At 37.9% G+C, this 21,424-nt stretch overlaps 1 protein-coding gene across 7 annotated transcripts in view; it reads right to left on the reverse strand.

The window, feature by feature from the left end:
* Positions 1-1,182: 1,182 nt before the first annotated feature.
* ZNF385B (zinc finger protein 385B) overlaps positions 1,183-21,424 on the reverse strand; it is a 125,053-nt gene continuing 104,811 nt past the window's right edge. For all 7 annotated transcript variants that reach the window (XM_008505070.2, XM_030454651.1, XM_030454653.1 and 4 more), the window contains 4 exons: positions 7,644-7,889; positions 5,453-5,631; positions 4,268-4,369; positions 1,183-2,648 (listed from right to left, as the gene is read on the reverse strand). In XM_008505070.2, coding sequence (XP_008503292.1) covers positions 2,430-2,648; positions 4,268-4,369; positions 5,453-5,631; positions 7,644-7,889 — 746 coding nt within the window. In that variant the 3' untranslated portion in view covers positions 1,183-2,429. The remainder of the gene's footprint in view (positions 2,649-4,267; positions 4,370-5,452; positions 5,632-7,643; positions 7,890-21,424) is intronic.

A 21,424-nucleotide genomic window follows, 5' to 3' on the forward strand; every position in this document is an offset into this window, starting at 1 on the left:
TTTCTCATCATCAACAGCAGATTGTAAAATAGCAGGCAAAATGGTGTTTTAATACATAGATAACTGCTAGTTTCCTGAACAACTTAAAACACACAGACCTGCAAACCTAGTGAACAGAAATAGGCTCCACATGCAAGTAACTTCTCTGAAAGTAACTGAGCAATGAAACCTTGCTCCCTACAAGCACAAGTTACAAAATCAGACACAAACAGACCCACATGGAGGAGTGCTCACCTGTACTACTTGTAATTCTCATAGTCTACAGAGTTAATACAACTGTACCTGCTTACCCAGAAGTAAAGACTGGACTCCCTTCCTCTTTGTTCGTGATTCTCCAGTGAATTATCCTCTCACAGCACAGTTGACTTCTCCAGTGAATATTGCAAATCAGACAGAATTACACCTGAAGAAAATTCTATTATTTTGCAGTTATGAGGTATGTATTGGTCTGTAATTTCTGTATTAATGAAGTTCCCAACATTTTTATTTCTCGGCTGTTGTGGCTTTTTAATGGCCCTGCTGTCTTTGTATTAACTCTAAAAGCCTTTTAGTTGAGCCTTTTTATTCTTAGATTCTTTACTTTTCACTTTGTAACAAAGAAAAGATTTTACACAACAAATTAAGCTTTTTGATGATCTAGATGATCTTAAAGGTCCCTTCCAACCCTGAAAATTCCATGTTTCTATGATTTTTAGCAGAGGAAAAGATAATTTCAAAACTTCCCAAGCACCTGTGTTCAAAAGCATATTGCATCAAGCACCTGTCTACTTTGGCCATGCTTCAGAGCAAGTCCTGGCTCCAAAGTGAGCTGCTTCCAGTGTCAGGTGTGCCCTAGCTGGTATAAAACTTAAGCCTTAATCTCAATTAGAGATGGCATAACCATGTTGTAGCATTTTGGTGCTGCAATAATAAAACCATAATTACCCACCTGACTACTGCTTCTTCTTCTGAATCTCCAATGTAGTGAACGTTTATAGTTGTACAGCAAAAAGTCCCCAGTAAAGGCTGTAACAGGATGTAGCAAGGAAAAGACATTAAAATACAAGGGAAGTAAACACAGGTTCTGTAATTGTACTTTATTGCAACTCTGATACTTTGCCTGCTCCTGAAGACTCCTTTAGCTAAATTTGTTCCAGGCTGGTTTTTTCTGTACCAATTAATATACGCAAGAAGCATGGATGTTTTTCTCATTATTTTATTGAAAAGGTACATTTAAAAAAATACACAGACATTTTACTATAATGGATTGCAGATAAAGATGCTTTAAAAGTTAATTCTATTTTTTTTCCTTTCTTCCACCTCTTGTCCCCATTATCACATGATGAATTCAGTCTGAGTACTGTATATTGACATCACCTTTATAAAAGGGTTGGGGATGTAAGAAGGTAGGTGGGGCATTACTGCAATATATTCAGTAAACAGAGAATACCTTCAATTATAAATATTTTATATTCTGTACATTATTGCATTAGGGAGCCACAACATTATGCAGCATCATTACAGAGGAAACTAGTTAGAAATGAAGAAAAAAAGGATATTTAGGTACAAATACATGGATTTTCTTCTTGAACAATGTATGTAAGTTGTGATAATGTGCAATTGAAAAGCATTTTTTCTCTGTAAGCATTGCTTAGCAACACCAGTGAGGAAACAACAAAAATAAGTTAAATTAAAGTAGCAAACAAGTACAGATCTTAACTATATGTTATATGGCTTTCTATTTTTAGTTTCTCTAAATAAACTGTGACACAAAAAAGAAATAATTAAAAGCTTCAGCGCTGCATTGCTTTCAGACATTTGCACAGAAACTAAAAATACTAAAATCAGACATGTGATACATCTTTAGTACTACACAAGATACACCAGTACTGGAGCCTAGGATAGTACACAACTCCTGTTAAGAGGAGAACACTGGAAAAAAAAAAAAGAAAGACGCAGTTTACTTTTGAGATGTTATCCACAACTGAGCATTTGGTTCATCTACCTTTTTTTCCACATTAGATTACATCCCATTCGTTTTCAGCGAAGTATTTACATAAGTGTGAATGAGGAAGACCCAAGTTTTCAAGTCTGTCAGGAAAAGATTTTACGCTCATTGATTCCAAGGTGCATCATACACATTGCAAAATTAAAAAAAAAACAAACAATAAAAACAAAACAACAAACAAGATGCATGAATCTTTACCGGTGCAAGTTTTATGAGCAAATTTTTCTGTAAATCACTCTCTGGTTGCATTAAAGAAAAAGAAATTGAGTAAGAGAACAGTCCGGACTCCAAAATGCAGTACCATCAGTGATGAATTCTATGGTGTGGCTGGTTGAGGTGTTACAGGCTGGATGGCATTTCAAAAAAGACATTTTAAAATCTCGATCCCACTTTTCTTTTACCCTTCTACTGGCCATAGTTCTCTCTCTTTTACAACCATACATTAGTATGGTGCAAAAAGTATGGAGGCAGGTGTTGCCCGGATGGGTCCATGGCCTGGCCTGAGGAGAGCTGGTGGTATTGCAGGTGCCTGGAACAAGGAAGCAGAGGGACGGGGAGGAAGGGACAGAGCTGACGACACAGCTGCAGCTGCAGCAAGAGGAGATGAAAGGAAAGCAGGTGCCAGAGGCTTAATCATGTCCTTCTGGAATGCAAGTTTTGCCTGGAATAAAACACACAAAAAAGAAATGCAAATAGAATTTTCCCCACACCCACTTCTACATGAGGGAAAAAATGAACCCTGACAAAGGGCACTCTGTGGTGTGTCACAGAAGCCTCATGTCAGCTGCTTAGAAATTTTACACACATTTACATCTTACTCCCAAGACAATTAAAGCAACCAAATTGTATACTTAAAGATACATAAAAATCTTGAGTGTAGCGGCAGCCACACTGATGTGTAGAAGGAAACATAATGAACGAATGTAAATTATATTATCATAACTGTGCAAAAAACACTAAAAACCATGATTAAGATTTCAATATTAAAAGCCAAATTTTCCACTGGCAAAAATGAATTTTAGAAAACTAGAGTGGTCAAGATGGGAAACTGCTATTATACCTGTCTATAGTCAGCTTGCTACTTGCCAATGTAGAACCTCTCTTTTCAGAAGTATTTTTTAAGATCAATAGCATAAAGAATTCTCTCTGAAATAATTATTACTCATCTTACAGTGTGCAATGATTGCTGGTGCTTGTGGTGAAAAAGCTAACCAGAAAAATGTACGCTACAGTTTTACTAAAAATGGTTTGCACCACAATCACAGTCTTGTGGGGGAAAAGATACTCATGTCCTTCCTATGTTAGCAGAGGGCTCTCCTTATGCAATAGGTTATAAAACAGCGTATCACACAAATGAAGATTAGTGTGCACAGAACCTAACAAATGGGGGGACGTAGAGAAAACCCTGCAGCATTTTCATTCGCCTCTCTACAATTACAAAGACATATTAATATTTCAGCTTTTAAAGGGTTTTCACAAGCTTGTTGTTGCACACACATTTGCATCTCTCTCCTTCCAACCAAGAACTTGTTTTTGTGCCATAGGTGGCATGCACTTTTGCCTAATGAATAAAACACAGGCTGAGTCATAAGTAAATAAACATGCAATCTGTGCTGTTCTAGAGCCAGCCTGAACTCTGGCTGTACCTGACTGGCAGAACCAGCTCAGGGAATTCCTGGAAATGTGGGTGGGTATGAAAGGGGAATGGCCAGGGGCACAAAGGCAGGAGAGGTGTTTTGATAGCCAGGGATAGACCTAGCCTGAGCAGGCAAACAGGCAATCAGTTCTCCTAGACACTTGGTAACTCTTTTGCACCTGCATAATGTATCCACTCAGGACTCTGTTCTGCTGTATGCATTGGCTGGGCATTAGTATTTTTATATCTTAACAACTTCTATCCTTTTCCCTGACTGCATGTGTCATAATGGTGAGTGATCACAGGCACTCAGAAAGACAGAGTATACACATTAGAGCCTGCAAGGAGAAACGCACCAACCCTGCAGAGCTGATACCTTTCCATGGGGCACACAGTTCATTCCCAGTTCCACTGATTATTCCCTTCCTTCTAGCAGTAAATAGGACTCGCAGTACTGTCTGCTTGCCTTTGGCTGGGCAGACAGAATACATAACAATTTTCAAATCTGATCCCCGTGCAGATGCAGCCTGCAGGGGCAGAGATAGTGTGGAAGAGCCAGGTCTGTCATGTTCTTGTCTCGGAGAGGTAGGAGCTCCCAGGGTCACAAATTCACATAAGCAGTGATAAGAAATAAAAATACTTACTGCTAAAATACTTGGGCTGCGCTGCAGTTTGTTGTAAGGACTATATTTAGGTTTCATAGGCTTTCCTGCAACTCTGTCCTTATGCCTTCGGCTGGAAATGTGCTGAAATAAATATCCTCACATTTAATGAGCTGTTTAAACATTTCTCAGTTTTGAGTTTGAAATTGATTTATCAGCAGGATATGCCTAAGCCCCTGTTTGTAAGATAAAGCAGGTTCTTTAGACAGAGCTATGAGTTTTGCTAAATTGAACGTAACAATTTGGAGCACATCAAATAGAGAATCAAAACCCAATCACATACAGAAAATCCTGTGATCTGAGACAGGCTCTGCAAATTATTGATATTTTAGCTAGTATTTCATTTTTCCACTTGAGGAGCTTTGAAGGCAGAGCAGTAATGACTGGGTCATAGGTATATTCAGAAGTAGGTGGTAAATTTCAGTCTGGCTGATGCTGTTCAGCTGTATAAATAATGTACTACTATTAGTAGAAGGAAGAACCTGTACCCAGGGATATGGCTACACCATGCAATTTAATACTATCTTAGAGATAACTGAAAAAACAGGGAATGAGAGGACACAGCAAAACAGCTCAGCACGGTTCAGCTAGAGATCCCCATCTGAGTATCAGAAACAACGCATTCATACTGGCAAGGCTCTGAACCCAGGGCTAATCAGGTCAGACAGAGCAGAGCTGCACGTTCATACAGCTACCCTGCTAATGATATCATTGCTCTACGCAATTTAGACACACCTACAGTATTACCCTCTTGCTGATCATCCTAATCCAACACATTCAAGTCACATACTCCTTCTCATATAGTAATATTAAAAAATATCCCTGCAGGCAGAAACAGCACCCAGAGGAATTCAAGGAACCTCAACCCAGAATTTCTTTCATCTGGGAAAAAAAGTTCTCTCTTCTGACTCACAACAATTTTTTAATCTAGATCTATTATGCTATTCTGACACCTTGTCCACCTCCTTATGACTCTCAAGCCCAATTTTTTCCAGCTGAAGCAATTAGGTGAATGTAACCCGTGGTCCACTGTTTAGAAATAATTGTGGGTTGACAGGAAAGAAATACTAAGTTCACTTTTTGACAAAACACACAGACCTACATCCTACCTACAATATTGCAATGCAATGGAAAGCAATAAAAGAGCCCCAGATACATGCAAGCTACCTGTTTCAGCTGAATTTCTGAATTAACATGGACGTCACAGATTTCACAATGAAATGTCTTGTTCTGCAGTCCTGAGCCTTTATTGCCATTCTGCACCTTCAGCCGGGAGCCAGGTCTAGGGTAAGACTTGATGGGACCAGCACCGTTCCGAGCCTCGACCATGGTCTTGTGCTTGGAGCCTAATGGGAAAGGAGACACAGTGGGTTAATGACGAGCAACACAACCATATTCATCATCACTGGGACTTGTCTTGGGTTAGTACAGTGGTGTTTTGGAAGGGGAGGGTGGGCTGCTGGATAGAAGCTGCTGGAAGGTCCCGTGGTTCCAATTCTGGCCCTGCTCCTGCCCAAAGCCAAGCAGATATGGGGAAGCTGGATGTGCCTCTGCAAGTAACATATTCAGGAAAGGGAAAATGAAACTGCAAAAATACAAAAAAACCCCAACAAACCAACAACCTGCAGAGCAGAGAAGGAGGTGAGAGAGCAATGCCAGAGCAAAGACCACAAGGTCAGAAAAGAAACAGGGGGAGAAGGTGCTGTTCAGACATTTCCCTTCAGCTTGTGGTGAGATGGCAGATGTTTTCCTGCAACCCATGGAGGAGCACAGGGGAGCAGTCCCTGAAGGACCACAGTAGGGTAAATGCAGATTTGTAGTCCCTGAACTGTTACAGGTGGGCAAATGTGAAGCTGCAGCATGTGTGGGATCATGAAGAGGGGCAGATGTGGATCTTCAGCACCAGAGGACCCCTGTGTCAGGGGAGGTGACTGTTCCCAAAAGAGCTGTGACCCTGTCTATGACCCTGCACTGGAGCAGTTCCTGAGGGACTGCATCTGTGGGAGGGACTCATGTCAGAGGGGTTCCTGAAGGATTCTCTACCATGAGAGGGACCCTGTGTTGTAGCAGGGGAAGAATGTGAGGAGCCCTCTTCCTGAGGAGGAAAGCGGCAGAAACACCGTGTTGGGAACTGACCCTGAATCCCCCCCTTCTCCTGAGAGGGAGGCGGCAGTGAAGGGATCTGGGCCCGGAAAAAAGGGAGGGAGGGAGGGAGGGAGGTATTGAGATCTGGTCACATTTTCTCCCTGTAGATTAAACCAAGTTTCTTCGTCTCAAGTTGAATCTGTTTTTTGCACATTACAATTATTGGAAACTGAAAACCTCCCTGTCCTTGTCTCAATTAACAAACTTTATATAGGATTTTCTCCTCCCTATCCCGCAGTGGGGGTGGGAGGTGAGCAAGCAGAGGCCTGGTTGGTACTATCTGGTCCTAAACTAACAGACTTCCAACGTGTTTATCTTCAAGACAGAATGGTTAAAGTCACTGCACATTAGGATTAATGATGACTCTGTTTCTGGTCAACGTAGCTCCCACTTCCTTGATCTAAGAGGAAGCCAGACAATGGAAGAAGGGTTTGTATGAAAAGGGAACAACAGACATATTGAGCCACTGCCTCTCTGACTCCACATACTGGTGAATTATGAAAAAAAAGCCAAGGAAGGACTGGAAGAGGAACCATAGCAATCACTCAAACCTAGGAACATGACTATTTCAAAAAGCATCCTCTTATTTGGAAGTAAAGGCTGCTTTGGCCATTTAAAGAATGGATTACAGCCTGTGAAACCAAATTCAATACTTTGTTAACGAGATTTACATCACCAGCCCATCACAGACCAGCCAGAGCCCACTAGAGATTGCTGCCTTTTAAAGGGAGCATATCCAATTCATAATAACAAAAATATTGTAGGACATATGGGACATCTAAGGAGACCACTCTAAAACTTGTAAAACATATCAAGTAACAAAAATTACTATAAGTTGTACCAGCAAAAAAACCAGACACCAGAGACCGTGAGGTGAAAGACATAGACCACTGACATTTTAACAACCTTAGTGTTACAGAAAGCACTACTATCCCTATGGAGGTACAATGGAATCTGATTAGGTAACATGGACTGTAGGGATTTTGTCAACTAAAAGCTTATAAAGTACACGAAGGACAGTTCAAAAAAAATTAGAGCTGTAATAAAATATCAAGCATGACACATTAAATTCTTAGTAACTTATTTAAATTTGCCATTTCAATTTTTAACTAGAAGACTTCAGGGAAGCATGACTACCAGTGTCAGAAAACCAGCTTGTTAAATTGAATTTTAAAAATAACACACGACTCACTTGCATTGTATGCATACTCACCTGTATTATGGGCTTCTAGTTGTGACAGGGAATTCACAGCCACTTTGCATAATGAACAGTAAAGTAGTTTTTTGGCTTTTTCCTCTTCTGATTCAGAAACTGTGTTAGGAGCTCCATTTGTGCTCTTAGAAGATGAGGCAGGTATTGCAGGTGCCACTGCTGCCACTCCAGGTTTGGGAAGAAATGGAGCCACTTCTGTATTGGACTGCTGACTTGCACCATTGGGTTTTGTTTTCCCTTTATCTTCTAAGAGGAGCAAAATATGTATGTCATAATATGCTGCACCCCTACACAAAAAAATTATACAGTAATAGTTCTGCAGTTTCAGTGAGCCTAACACAAAAGGGGTGTAAATAATCTCATTTCATCAAGGACAGCAGCATCCTTGAAATCTCATTAAAACCTTTCCATGAAATGTGTGAAATTTGACAAAAAGGATGGCTTGCCTGTTTTTAAGGTTACCAGTGAATACCAATCACTTCAACAAATTTATGACAGCTGCTTTTGCTGTACTGCTGAAGGTTTGAACAGTTAAAGGAGCTCAAGAAAGCCCGAAGGTAGCCAGGATTAAGGACTGGAGAGCACTCAGAATCATGTAAGCCTTTGCAGAGGGGTTTAAAACAATTTCTGAAAAAAAAAAAGTGCCTTTGTAATGGCTCAAGATTTTCAAAGTCACTGGGAGGACGCTGAAAGGCTCCAGTACTATCTTAACGTATGATATCCCTCATTTCTGTTACAGGAATACTTCACTACACACATGATGCTAATATTTTTATGGTTTTCTAAGAACAATAATTGGAGACCAGATGGCTCTGATGTGCATTCCTGTATCACTTCATAAATATGAGTTGCTAATACTTACATGCAAGTACCACATCTACATAATAGCAACCTCTTAAATGCTACTTGTATCCCATTTGAAACCTGTCTCATAGTTTTAAATAGTGTTGAACTGATTTGAAAAACTAGGTTCTATTTTGAGCACTTGTTTATTTTTAAGTATAGGCCCTTGCACTTTATGTTTACAGCTACCAGACTCTGCCTTAACATGACTCTGTTTATCACACTGATACCATGCTATCGTGAATTCTGAAAACAGGATTGTAACCCCTGCACTTGAGTGTGTTACCTATCAACAGGCATCCTGAAACTACAACCCACAGCTGTTGCTGTATTTCCCAGAAATGCATTGCCCTACATCAAGCTTAGACTGTTAAAAAGCAGGAGAAAGAAAATTCTAATGAAAGAATTATTGTTCTTTAAAAAGTGATGAAATACTTTGAAATGATATATGAACTGTATTAAACATTGAAAATTACCATGACTATTACAAGGACCAAATTAATGTTAAAACCAGCCTCTGAAAGTATTTTGATTGAAGTATGATGAAAGTGATGTTAAATCACAGTTCATAGACTATTCAATTTTCATGTCTATAAATAATGTAACATCTGTAAAAATCTAGAATGCACTATACAGCCTGTTAGTCTTCATAAAATGCATAGTTTTAATAAACAGCATTTGTTAACATTCTAAATTAAAGAGTTTTCAATATATAAAGTTTCAGAGGTGCCAACATCTGAAAAGGAAACACTGAACTGCTGCCTTTTGTGAAGTACAAGAAAACAGACTACTTGTTCTAAGCAATATTATGCCAAACTGCAAAAGGCGTAAAACCAGGACAGATGTGAACCTGAATGAATAAATAAAGGTTTGTCAGTATGTTGCATTTCAGGCCTTAAAAGAATAATACACCTGCAATCTGTATCTTAATATACAGAGACTACACTTCTAGTCTGTTGGGTTTTGTTTGTTTATTTGTTTGTTGCCCCGGACCTCCCTGTTCAAACCACCTGCAACACAAGGGAACAGATTTTTATTTCTTTGTTTTGCCATCAGGAGTCTGTGGAGTGAGATCCTGAGTGACAGAGTAACATCCATTTTGCACAGGCCACCAATTACCATCACAGACTGATCACTTTCCATTGCTGAATTTAACAGATGATTGAAAAAAGAGAGATTTCATTTCCCACTTCTCAATTAACCAGCCACCAGCTGATGTAGCATGTAAGTTTTTAAAATATTCTCTAGATTTACAGTTTTTTCACTATTAATACAAAGAAATTCTAAAGTACATAATGCCTAACAAAAAACCTTCTAGAAAATTACAGAGAAGTTACCAGCATCCATTCTGGCTCAATTCTGTCGGTATTTCAGCTCTTGGAAAGAACCTCAGCTCACATAATAATACCATCATTTGGAAAGCTTCCTGTCACAAATAAGCTCTTCATCCATGGAGATGCACGTGTATAAGGATAGCCACATGCCCCTCCACGCATTAATGTTTCCATCCACCATTCTAAATGCTTAATGCAGAACATCTTCAAAGATCATAATTGTAAGGTTATTATACACTTTAACTCCCACAGAAAGTACACTGAGCTAACTGCATATTTGTCACCACAGTGGGTCCAGAACTGGGTTTTCCTGGCTTTTGAAATCAGAAAGTTGCCCTTCTCCAAATGGCCTTTTGATAACAGCTTATTGTTTTCAACCCACAGAATTCAAAACACCAGTACTTACAGTTTGATGTTTGAGACAGAAATGCCAAGTGTTCAACTGTGCAAAGTATGGGAAATGCAAATTTCACGTATATACAAAGCACAAAGAAGACAATTCCTTTACTTGTACACCTATCACAGAGCAAAGAAATACTACCTCTGCACCAAAATCAGAAATGTAACTGTTGATGCCAGCACACATACACATACTCCCAAACTAATCAACACAAAAAATACACATAGATGGGTACATGGTGTGGTAGGATTAGAGTCTCCTTGCTGTTTCTGAAGGTATTATTGAGAATAGGTTCAAATCTGTTCTGATTTCCACATGGGCCGAGCTCATGGACCCCAGCAGAGCCAGAGAGAGGTCAAACAAATGCATGAGTGAGTCCACCCAGCTATTACCAGGGGTAATAGCTCCAGGTTCTGCTGCACTGCTCCACAGAGCACAGCTGGAAGCAGGAGATCCCAGAGGTACCAACCTCTTCCCAGAAAACCGCAGCTGCACTCAAGCTGAGCCAGGGTCAGACTGAAATGCTTACATTGTAACTCACATGCAAGGGCTTAATTTGACATCTAGGCTGTTCTGTTGAGCTGTATCTGATTACGTTCATTTTCCACATAGAAAGGCCATATTTCATCTGTGCTAAATTCCTGCCTTTAAATGAATTCTCCCTTTTCCTCAGGACTTTGGAAAAGTAAATCAATGGTTCATTTCAAGTTCCTATTGAAACCTGAATTTATTTTGAAATAGAGCCTAAGGAAAAAATAAGCTAGCTAATTAAGTATTACTTTGGGCTCAGTAATATCAATGCTTTTGTTGCCTACTTACATTGTTTCAATTCTGCTTTGAAGTTGTTTTCACATATTGCTGGTTGCTTGCCTTACGTTTATGTCAGCACCATTTTAGAATTCAAGACTTATTTATCTTATTGGCAATGCCTCTTCTAGCAGTCTGTACCAAAGTCAGGACATGATGCAGGATAACATCTTACAGGTTCAAAGCTCATGGGTTCTAGCTCCCAAAGCAAGAGCAGCTTAAGAGATTTGCCAGTCTTTGCAGGTCATGTCACTATCACTACAGCTGGTATGGCATAACCTACTGGACCTACTTGTTAATGCTGAATTTGAAGTCAGTGGGTTCTGCTCTAGCTGAAAAAGGGTCAAAATGTTACCATAAAACTTCTTCCCTCTGACAACCTGCAGCTCTTCTTCTCAGCAGTTTTCTCTCCTGCTGAACATGAATGCTCTGCTCCTGGTCATAGGCTAGCAATAAATGCTGCCCATAAAAAAACCTGAAAATAATAATTCCCTCTCCCAACCACTATGCAGTTTGATTTATAAGGTACCTTTAAGAGAGATCTCTTGGCTATTTTTGTGATTTGTGTCAAGTGTTTACTATTTTATAACATATATATATATACACATCATATATTTAAGTTTTAAATTATCTCACCATATTAAAATATGCCTACAGGTATTTGCTTTCAATCACTAGGAAATAACTTTTTTCAATGTGAGTGATTTTGCTATATATTACGTAGAAGTTCTAATTTGGACTTCATGATGAACATATATGTATTAATTTCAGGAGAAAAATAACTTATGGTTCAGATTCTTAATACCAAATTCTTAATACAAATACATCCAAACAGAATTCTAAAACTCATGTATAAATCTAGAAATTCAGCCTTCAGCTTCTCACCTTCCCTTCTGCCAGGTCCCTCACTGCATCTCACAGGTGCCAGCACGGAACAGCAGCCATAGACAAAGGAGTTAAAGCAGAAGAGCAGCACAGACAATGCCAAGTGACCACCACTGCCCTAGACAGCCCTACACTGAAACACTTTTGAGAGATTTGCTCATTTCCCAACTTAGAAATGAAGATTTGTTTTTACAGTTCTTCCACCTGCTTACACAACAGAACATATTGCCAGCATAAAAAAGAGCATAATGGAAAAATCAGTTTTGGCAGTCATGATTCCCTTTTGCAAGGCAAGAAAATAGTAAACACTTGAACTCCTTTTCTTCTTTAAAAACCTGAAGGAAAGAGTAATGAAATTTCTACTACAATTTCCAGGCTAAACCAGCTACATAGGGATAATCAGAGCAACTAAATAATTCAATGTATAGCTGAATCATTGCATGGGTCTGAGCTCTATACAACCAATAAGCAGAACTGATGCATGGTTAGGTGCAAATCCTTTTGGGTGCGATCAGCCTTGTTTATAGTGGTATGTTAACACATCACTACTGAAAAAACAAGCTTTTAAAATGATGCCTTGAATACCTTCAATAAAGTTCTTACTGTGCCATTTCCTATGGTAATTTAAACCAATTTAAAACCACACTACCCCAATTTCCAAAATGAAGGGTTCATATTTTGTTTGCAGGTTACTAGAAATGTGGTGTAAAGATTGTCTTATGATAGCCTTGAGTTTGTACAAGTAATTTTACAGGGAGTTGGTATTAGTCTGAAGTGTTGATTTTAGGGAATAATTGAGACTTTGAGGTAAAGAAAGTCTATCTCACAAACCAGCAAAGCTATACTGAGTGAAACCAATTTTCAGCTTCTGACTATAATTTCAGCATCCCCAAATATGCCCAAATATTAGGCTGCATTATTCAACCTTTGAAGCATACAGTGATTACAGAACAGAAAATCGATCATCTTGTCAGACTATTGAAATGTTCTTTCCCTGATCAACTGCATGGCAAAGGTAAAATCAGTTACATTAATTACAGCTGTATACAACACAAGAAATTTTTCTGAAAAGCTTATCACTGTAGCTAAATTAGCATAAAGACAAAATAAAAACCTGTTTATTGAAAAATAAAATTATCATTTTCTTTATAAAATATGTCCACTGACAATGCTAAAGAGAGGCAAGCTAGTTGATATTACTAAAATCTGTCACTTGACCTTGCTGCTCTAAGCTTTCTGGACACAGAAAAACAGCATGGTCCCCAGAGCACACAATTTTAATTTAAGAACAGAGATCACAGCTGCAGGCAGAATGGTATGAAATCACAGAAGAGACAGAACAACTGGCCACCAACACAGGCATCTGTGGGGCACACGAGCCTCTGTCAAGCTTTTTCCCATCCATCACAGAGTAAGAGAAATTTTCAGAGATAAGAGTAACAGAATTAAGTCTGGCAGGTATTTGCAAGGAACTCTTCACAAATACAACCAGGAAAAACTGTTTGGGAAGGTGGTTTCAATGGCTGATGGGTGGTAGGTGCAAGTCAGAGTCTTGAAACTACATTACAAAACACATCCAAAAGTATGAAGAGCTTTGAAAAATAAGGACATGAAGAATCTAGAGAGAGAAAAATTAGCAGCTTTAGCTGTACTACAGAAATTTTTTTAACAAAATTTGCAGTATTTAAAATAAAATGTGAAAGTAGAGAGGTCACAATCAAGTGGTTACAAACCTGTCTGCAAGTACCTAAGGGAGATGTTAAGAAAAAATTACAAAATGAAATCAAGAAAATTTATTTAGCTACACTGTACCTGAAGGACTGCCTAAACAAACCCTGTGATCTACTCTGGGACACAGATCTAGGGCTGAGAGAAACTCACAAGTCATCATATTGGAAACAATAGTTGCTATGCATCTCTTTGCTCTGAAATAACATACAGAGGGAGAAGATCAATGATCAAATTAATAGATGGGCGAGAAGGGCCTCCTTAGAATCACAGAACTGGTTTGGTTAGAAAATACCTTTAAGAGCATCAAGTCAAACTGTTAACTTAGCACTGCCAAGTCCACCACTAAACCCTGTCCCTGAGGACTTCATCTACAAATCACTTAAATATCTCCAGGGATGGTGACGGAACCACTTTCCTGGGTAGCCTATTCCAATGCTTGACTTCAAGATATTATATTCTTCAATATATTAGTAGAAAAGCCACTGAATAGAAAGGCAGACAATAGCTCCCATAAGGAAAGCAAGTTTCAAAACATTGTTCTTTTTTCACATAAAGTGTTCTGCTGGCTCACACTGCTGTAAAGGAATAAAAGCATGCATTTAGACAATTACTTCTCTTTTTTATGAAGAGAAAGATAAACGCTATGAGTAATATGTGCCATAAAGGCAATAGCAGGAAAGCAATTAAGTCACTAGTGATCACAACCTTTATAGCATTTGTAAGCTCTCTGTCCTGCATCTCAGTGTCACTCAAAAACAAACTAACAAAGAGCATTAGATTTCTTGACACTCATTAAGACAGAGTTAGCTAACTTTGATATGGGATTTCAAAACCTTTTTTGTTTTACCTCCACGTTTGGTGAATAATGATACTCTAATGGCTGTCAGACAAAATACTTACTTTCTCACCATTTGTGCAGTCTACTGAGAAATGAGGCTGAAAAACCCGTAGGGCTCTGTTCTAGAAAAATTCCACAGCAAACCTACTTGCAAATGAGACTGCACAGCGCATCTATTAACCCTTTGATTACTTTAATTTTTAATTTTTTTTCTTGTACTTCAGGCCTGTCTGAAAAGCAGCTAGCTTTTAGATAGTGAAAGGTTGCTACATGACATCAGTCTACTTGACGCATTGTACAGACAAACAATTTTGTTTCTACACAAAGATGAGAAAAAAATGGAGACTATAAATATAAAGCTTCTCATCTCAAACTCAAACATGCACTGAAACAAGCTACAACATATTTTCTGAAGATACTGAAGCTACATCAGGAAATTTCTTGATGGCTCTGCAATATTAAATGAACTCTGTAGCTAGACTGATCATTTGATTAACCGCATCACTACTCTTCGACAGGCTGAGACGAAGTATCTTTTTCATTTCAGAACTATTGCTTGTTTGGCTATGGTACAAGAGTGGTGTTGATATTTAATTTCTTAGATTATTTCTGATTTTGCACACCAAAGACTCCAGGGAAATTTCTTACAAAGGAATTTGTTGTTTTTCCGGAACACAGAATCATTTGCAACTGATCAGATTAAAGATATAATGTTACAAAGGTTTGGTTTTGAGATTTTGGATGGGTTTAATTTTTATGAAAGCAGACTGATGATATTTAGAAAATCTTCAGAAGGGCACACAATTCTGCATCTGTAAAATATTGCCCTGTAAAATCTATTTTTGTACTTATTTGTACACATTCCTGAACAGAGAGGGCCTGCTGCTCCAACTACTGGGAATGTCTGAGATGATCCCAGTATAACACCTTTGATTTTCAGTCTGTTCCTTGCATTATTAGGTATTCTTGGGGATTTTGTTTTGGTTGGTTGGCAGGTGGTTTATATCTGGTTTACTGACCAAGACAAAGAAAAATCTGGGTGCACTCACTGGGGCAGGTGGAGTAGGGGGTATTTATTCAGTTTATATTATTTAATATTTCAACACAATCCAATTTTTACCTATAAATGCAAGAGGAACAAGAAGTGTTGATTGTTCAATGTTAGACAAAATGCAGGAGTGTAAGTACAATGACAAGCAAACAACCCAACTTCTAACAATCACTTGAAGCATCTTGTGTCTCCATTTCACCTGCTGTTTTTCATTTTTTTTTTTAAATTTTTTTTTTTACAAAATGCAGGTTATATCAGACTTCTCTTTTTCTCATTTGAAAAGAGACTAATGCAATTCCTCCCCCACTCCTTTTACAATTTTTAGACTGAATAGGCTGAGCAGGTAACTATGGTGAATGCACTGTGTTTGTTCAGGAGAAAACCATTTTGTTGACAAACCCAAATCCAGAGCAAGTTCCTGGTGAACACTGCCAACACCAATTTTTTCAGTGACTCATCACATCCTTTTGGTAGTAAATTGGGAAAAGTTTCACTAGAAGTTTGTTCATAAAAGTCAGCCTTCCTGGGTCCTGTTGCTGCATGTCTAGGCATATTTACCTTAAATCTATTTTAATCTTTCATCTTCTCTGAGCAATGTCAGTCTGTATTGGATGGAATGGAAAAATTTAAGAGGTGGAAAATTATAATTCAGTTTGGACAAAGTTTGAAATATACTATAATTTCTGTTACTACAGAATGCGATTCTCATCTGTGTGATATTAAATGTTTTTGTTGGTTAAGCTTATCTTTTTCTGACAGCAAGCATATTATTTTGTAAATATTTCATACTCCTATTAAAGGCTCTGCCACACTTCTTTGAAAGGTCCTGGAATGAAAATTTTCTATAATACTGTATTTTCTTTTCATTATTTTAATGATGTAGTAATGCTGAGAAAAGTAACATTCAAAGATTAGAACAAACATACTGTATTCTGTCTAGACATCCTTCACTTCTGCTTAAAAATGTCTTAGTTCATCTCCTCAGTTAAAAAAATACCATTGGCTCCTCCATCTATGAATCTGAAATATATTACTAGAAACACATTTCACTTGCTGTTTGTGAAAGGAAAAAAAAGAAAAAAGTTAAAATTCTAATCACAGCTGCTAAAGTGCTTTGGAACTCAACAAAAAATTTATGGGTATCTAAATAAATGACTAAAGAAGAGCTGAAAATCTGCATACAAGTACATAATCTTGAGCCCATGTCTGAACTACTTAGTTGGTACTTGCCCAGGCAGAACTGCCATTACAGTCAACTATAAAACACTCATCTCAGTTCCAGCAAATTACATCTATAATTGTTCATTCACACTGATTTCTGGGGCAGCTTTGCCTGAGGAGTGTTACTATTGATTACTACCCTCAAAATTTGACCAATAAATTCTATTTCAAATCTAACTTGTTATCTAAAAGACATCAAATTTTTTTCAATTTCCTTGACAACAAATATTAAAGAAATAATATATAAGCTATTGTCTGTATGTGCAATTTTTATGCTATAGGAAATGTAGCATATTTTTCATTTCAAGTCAGTAACACAGCAGTTGTAGAATTAAGGAAGAAGGGTGATAGAAGATTTTTCAAAATATCTACTTATACGTCAGATTTGCCAGCCATGGATATTTTTTCTTTCGGTTTTAATTCAGGATCTCTGAATAATTCTGTATTAAGACCAACTTGATCTCACAATTGCCTGCCATCCCCTAGCAACATCAGTTTCTCCTTGTGTTCTAAATGCTGCTTGCATATATGTTAAAAAACAAAGGTAAATATGAGCAAAAGTAATATTTACCAAAAAAACCCCAATCAATCACAAAACAAATCAAGCCACATTATTGATTGTGTGGAACTGGTAGGTAGACTCCGAGATCTTTTTCTTTACTTAAACAGTTCCTGAGGAATACAGAAAAAAAGCCAGCAGCAAGTCTTTTTTCCCCAATTGTACGTATATATTTTCCAGAAAAATTAGGACATTTATCTCACTTAGGGGCAAAACCAAAGCATCCTGAAGTTACAGCATTAGGCCTGACCCATTCTATTACATTTGGAGACTAAATTCACTGATATGTTGAGAGAAAAGGAGGAAATTTAACTCAGATTTTACAGATTTGACATTTCATTTTGACAAAACTGAACATGGACAAAACTCTATTCAACTACCAAGTATATGTTTAATTACCAGCTTTCTGTTATTTATTCTCTGATTACATGAGAAAACTAAATATATGGCATCAAAAGAATGGCCACACTTCTTTAGCAATATATTTTTTTAATAAGTTTTGTGCAAGCATTAGGTGTAGATAAAGCCACTCCTTCTAGGCTTGTTAAGAGAACTAACAAAACCAGCACCTGTCTTTTTTGGGAGTTTCCCATTATAATGTATTTAAAAAGCTAACTTCAGACCCACATAAATAGAGCAAACTTCCAGTAATTTGAATTTCTTAGCCATCTGGAAGCAAACTCAGGCTTCACTCACAAAATAATTTTTTTAAGGCAAATAATAGTAATTTTTCATCAACATAGTAACCATCTTAAGTCCATAGAAGGGGATATTTTTTTCTCTAATTTGATTTTTTTCAAAAATCTCATTACATAAACCTCACTTTTTAGGATACTTCTGGATCATCTTTCTTCCTAATAGAAAATTCCAAAGCAGATGAATGGTATTGGTATCTCAGTTTCATCTCCCTTTTAACAGCTACTTTTTAAAATCCTCTCTCTTCCTTTCTCCATTTCTTCACCTGAAGACTTAAAAACTCGTCTCAGGATGTTGGAAAGACAATGATGTGTAAAGACCGATGAAATACATAGTAGTTCTGGTATTGCCACCCCTCTGGTATTATGTCCTCTATGGAAATATAGTATAGTCATTTGCTAGTAATTTTTGTTATTTCCTACTTATCTTATTATTGTTCCATTATCGTCATTATCCTATTAAAGATACATCTTTGAATATTCAACAGGCACAGTTTTATCAGCAAAAAGAAAAAAACAGATTCCTGATTTCACAATTTAAAGTGATTGCCGAAAGATTCAATGTATATAAATGGATTCTTTAAATGACCACATACATCTAGATAAAAAAACAAACAAAAACCAAGCAGTAGCTGAGAGCATTGCTGGGTCTGCCCCCACTGTCCAGCAACATTAGTAGAGTCATTCTTGCTTGGCCCAATGCCAGTAGTAAGAAAGTAAAAAAGTCCTTAAAGTAAGAAAGGACTTTGTATAATTTTATGTATATTAATGATCTAATATTCAATGAAATTCCAGGTTTTTTTGAACTGGAATAAGTAAAAATAATAGCGGTATACAGTTTTAATCTTGCAAGACATATAAATGCTCAGACACAGAGTAGAGGACTCAATGAGAGTCTTATATAAATATATTTTTGATATAGAGTTTCTGCTTAAATTCCTGCATGAGAAAAAGCTTACCATTTCTTCACAACAAAATCCTGCTTGTATTCATTTCTGATTGATATAATGACTGGAGAAAAAAAAGATTGACCTTTTCACAATTTGCACAGAAACTGCAACAGCTCATGAATGTAATTGTGTCAGCCGCAGACCTTATTTTTCAGTTAATGGCAACTATAATCAGTTTTCAGAAGAGGTGCAGAATTTGATATGTGCTAGTCAGCATTATTATAGACTGCAGAAACACCTGAGGACTTGCAGGAGCTCCCAGGAGTTTATTAAAACCAAAATGAGCAGAATGACTGCTCTTCCATTCAGGTTGTAAGACACACAGGGAAAGATGAGGCTTAAATACCCAGTTCTGAAAAGTATGAACAGTAACAGTGACAGAGAAGAAAGTGGTTAACGATCCAACCTATTATGATGACTTCCTGCAAATAGACCTTGATTTGATAATTATCCTTTTAGCTAACCTTTCATTCTAAGAGCATAAACCAAACAGCAGTTTCCTGAAACAGCTGCTGAAATAACCCACCAGGAAATGCCCTGGAGCTATTTATCACTAAATCCATTGCAGGTGTTCGATGTGCCACTGACAGTATATTTCACATATTAATACTGATAATAAAGTGTTCATATAGATATATGCATGGTACTTGCAAAAGTGTATTGGGATGAATTTACGAGCATTTATAAATTCCATTACAAGGAATGGAATTACAATTCCATTTAACTACAAAAGCACTGTGGCCAGGCAGTGAATTCCATACTGAGCCTTCTTGTCTGTTTTGGGAACAGATTTTCAACTATATTATAGAGTGATTTGCTGAAGGCTGTGAAATGTAGAATGAAAGGGAACAAAGCTTACCATCCTCAGAGGGTTTAATGAAAAAAATGCCCTTGAAATGACTCTCCTTGGTGGCTAAATCTGATTGAATTTAATACTTCATTGACCATTAATGAATGTGTTTATATCACAGATATATACCTGTGCTTAGAAGGCACTAACTAAATATACATAAACACAGATACATGATTATTACAGAACATAACAGCATCAGAATTCTTTATATAAGCATAAATTCGAAGAACTGATGAGAGTCATCTGCAGGTTTTGATGGAGGCTAGACATAACAATAAGCATCTTTGAGGGGCATAAGCCAGAATGTCTAAACATGGCTCATAAACACTGGGGGACAGCAAGCCGAGGATGTTTTCATCCTGTTCCTCTCCTACAGCCTCTTTCCCTGCCCCCCTCTCAAAATTCAACTTTTTCACAACATATTATGACATCTAGAGGACTGGAGTGCATTACAGGGTATTAAAAGATTGAAGAATAAATGCCCTAGAAAAACCCCAAAGTTTGAGGTTCTTACTATGGTATCTGCATGACTAACAATGCAGTTTTTTCCCAGAACAGAGATACCACAGTTCATCTGAGGAGCCTGTGAGCCTCCTAGCTTTTTCTGAAGAAGTGTCTAATAAAAGGTTTATTGAAGATATCTAACAAACAATTCCTTTAAAATTAGTGGAAAACAAGGTGATAAATGGAAATAAATCTTAAGGTGAAAAGGGATTTTGTTAAGAGAACTGGTATTGGTTTTAGGATTACTACCAGTATCATGATGCATATGCAAAAGTTTAAAATTTAAGCACTGGCAGAAGTATTTTTTTTAAATAAGCAAGGAAAACAAGATGACTAAGGGAGCTTCCTGATGAGGCTCTTGTGAAATATGAACCAGGTCTTCTTTTGGGATGCTATACCTTATTGGTAGTCAATAAATAAACCCACGGCCTCAGCATTGCTCCGGTTTGCTGTATAAGTACCACGCGCTAACCGGCTGCGCCACTCAAGCCTCACCCTAGTGGTGAAGAGCTCTGATGGCGCAACCGAGTTAGTGTGGTACTGAGACAAAGCTCCAGGGGCGCAGTCAGGTTAGCGCGGTGCTCATAGAAGCTGTTAAAGCCAAGCATGCCGAGGTTGTGAGTTCCAGCGTGAGCTGAGCTTGTGAGTTTGAGCCTCACCTTTTATTGGCCCCCTAATCCTGCTCATGTGCAGTGGGGGCCCGCCCTAATCAGGCACAGGTGGGCTTAACACAAGCTCATGCCCACTACCTGGCATTTAGTGGCACCTGGTTGCCTCATTTCAGTACACTGTCAGACACTGCACCACACTGTAGCATGACAACATTCCTCGGAATAACCTCCAGCTGTTTTAGTTATACAGCTGTAATGACTGGAATAACTCTTACATGACCCATTTAGGATTGAGAATCAGGTAAATAACTTTCCAGTCAAACCCCTTCTTGTCAAAAACAGCAGTTCAGCATATGATTTACCATATGCTGGAATATCATCACCATGATCCTGTGAACTGTTTGTTGAGCTGCCCTCACACATGGCTACAGAACAAAGCAGCAGTAAGAGAGGTCAGGTTTTGAAACAGGGTCTAGAATTTGGCCTGGTTAGGTATGTA

This window comes from Calypte anna, chromosome 7 (assembly GCF_003957555.1).
Source record: "Calypte anna isolate BGI_N300 chromosome 7, bCalAnn1_v1.p, whole genome shotgun sequence".
In the NCBI taxonomy this organism is placed as follows: Eukaryota; Metazoa; Chordata; class Aves; order Apodiformes; family Trochilidae; genus Calypte; species Calypte anna.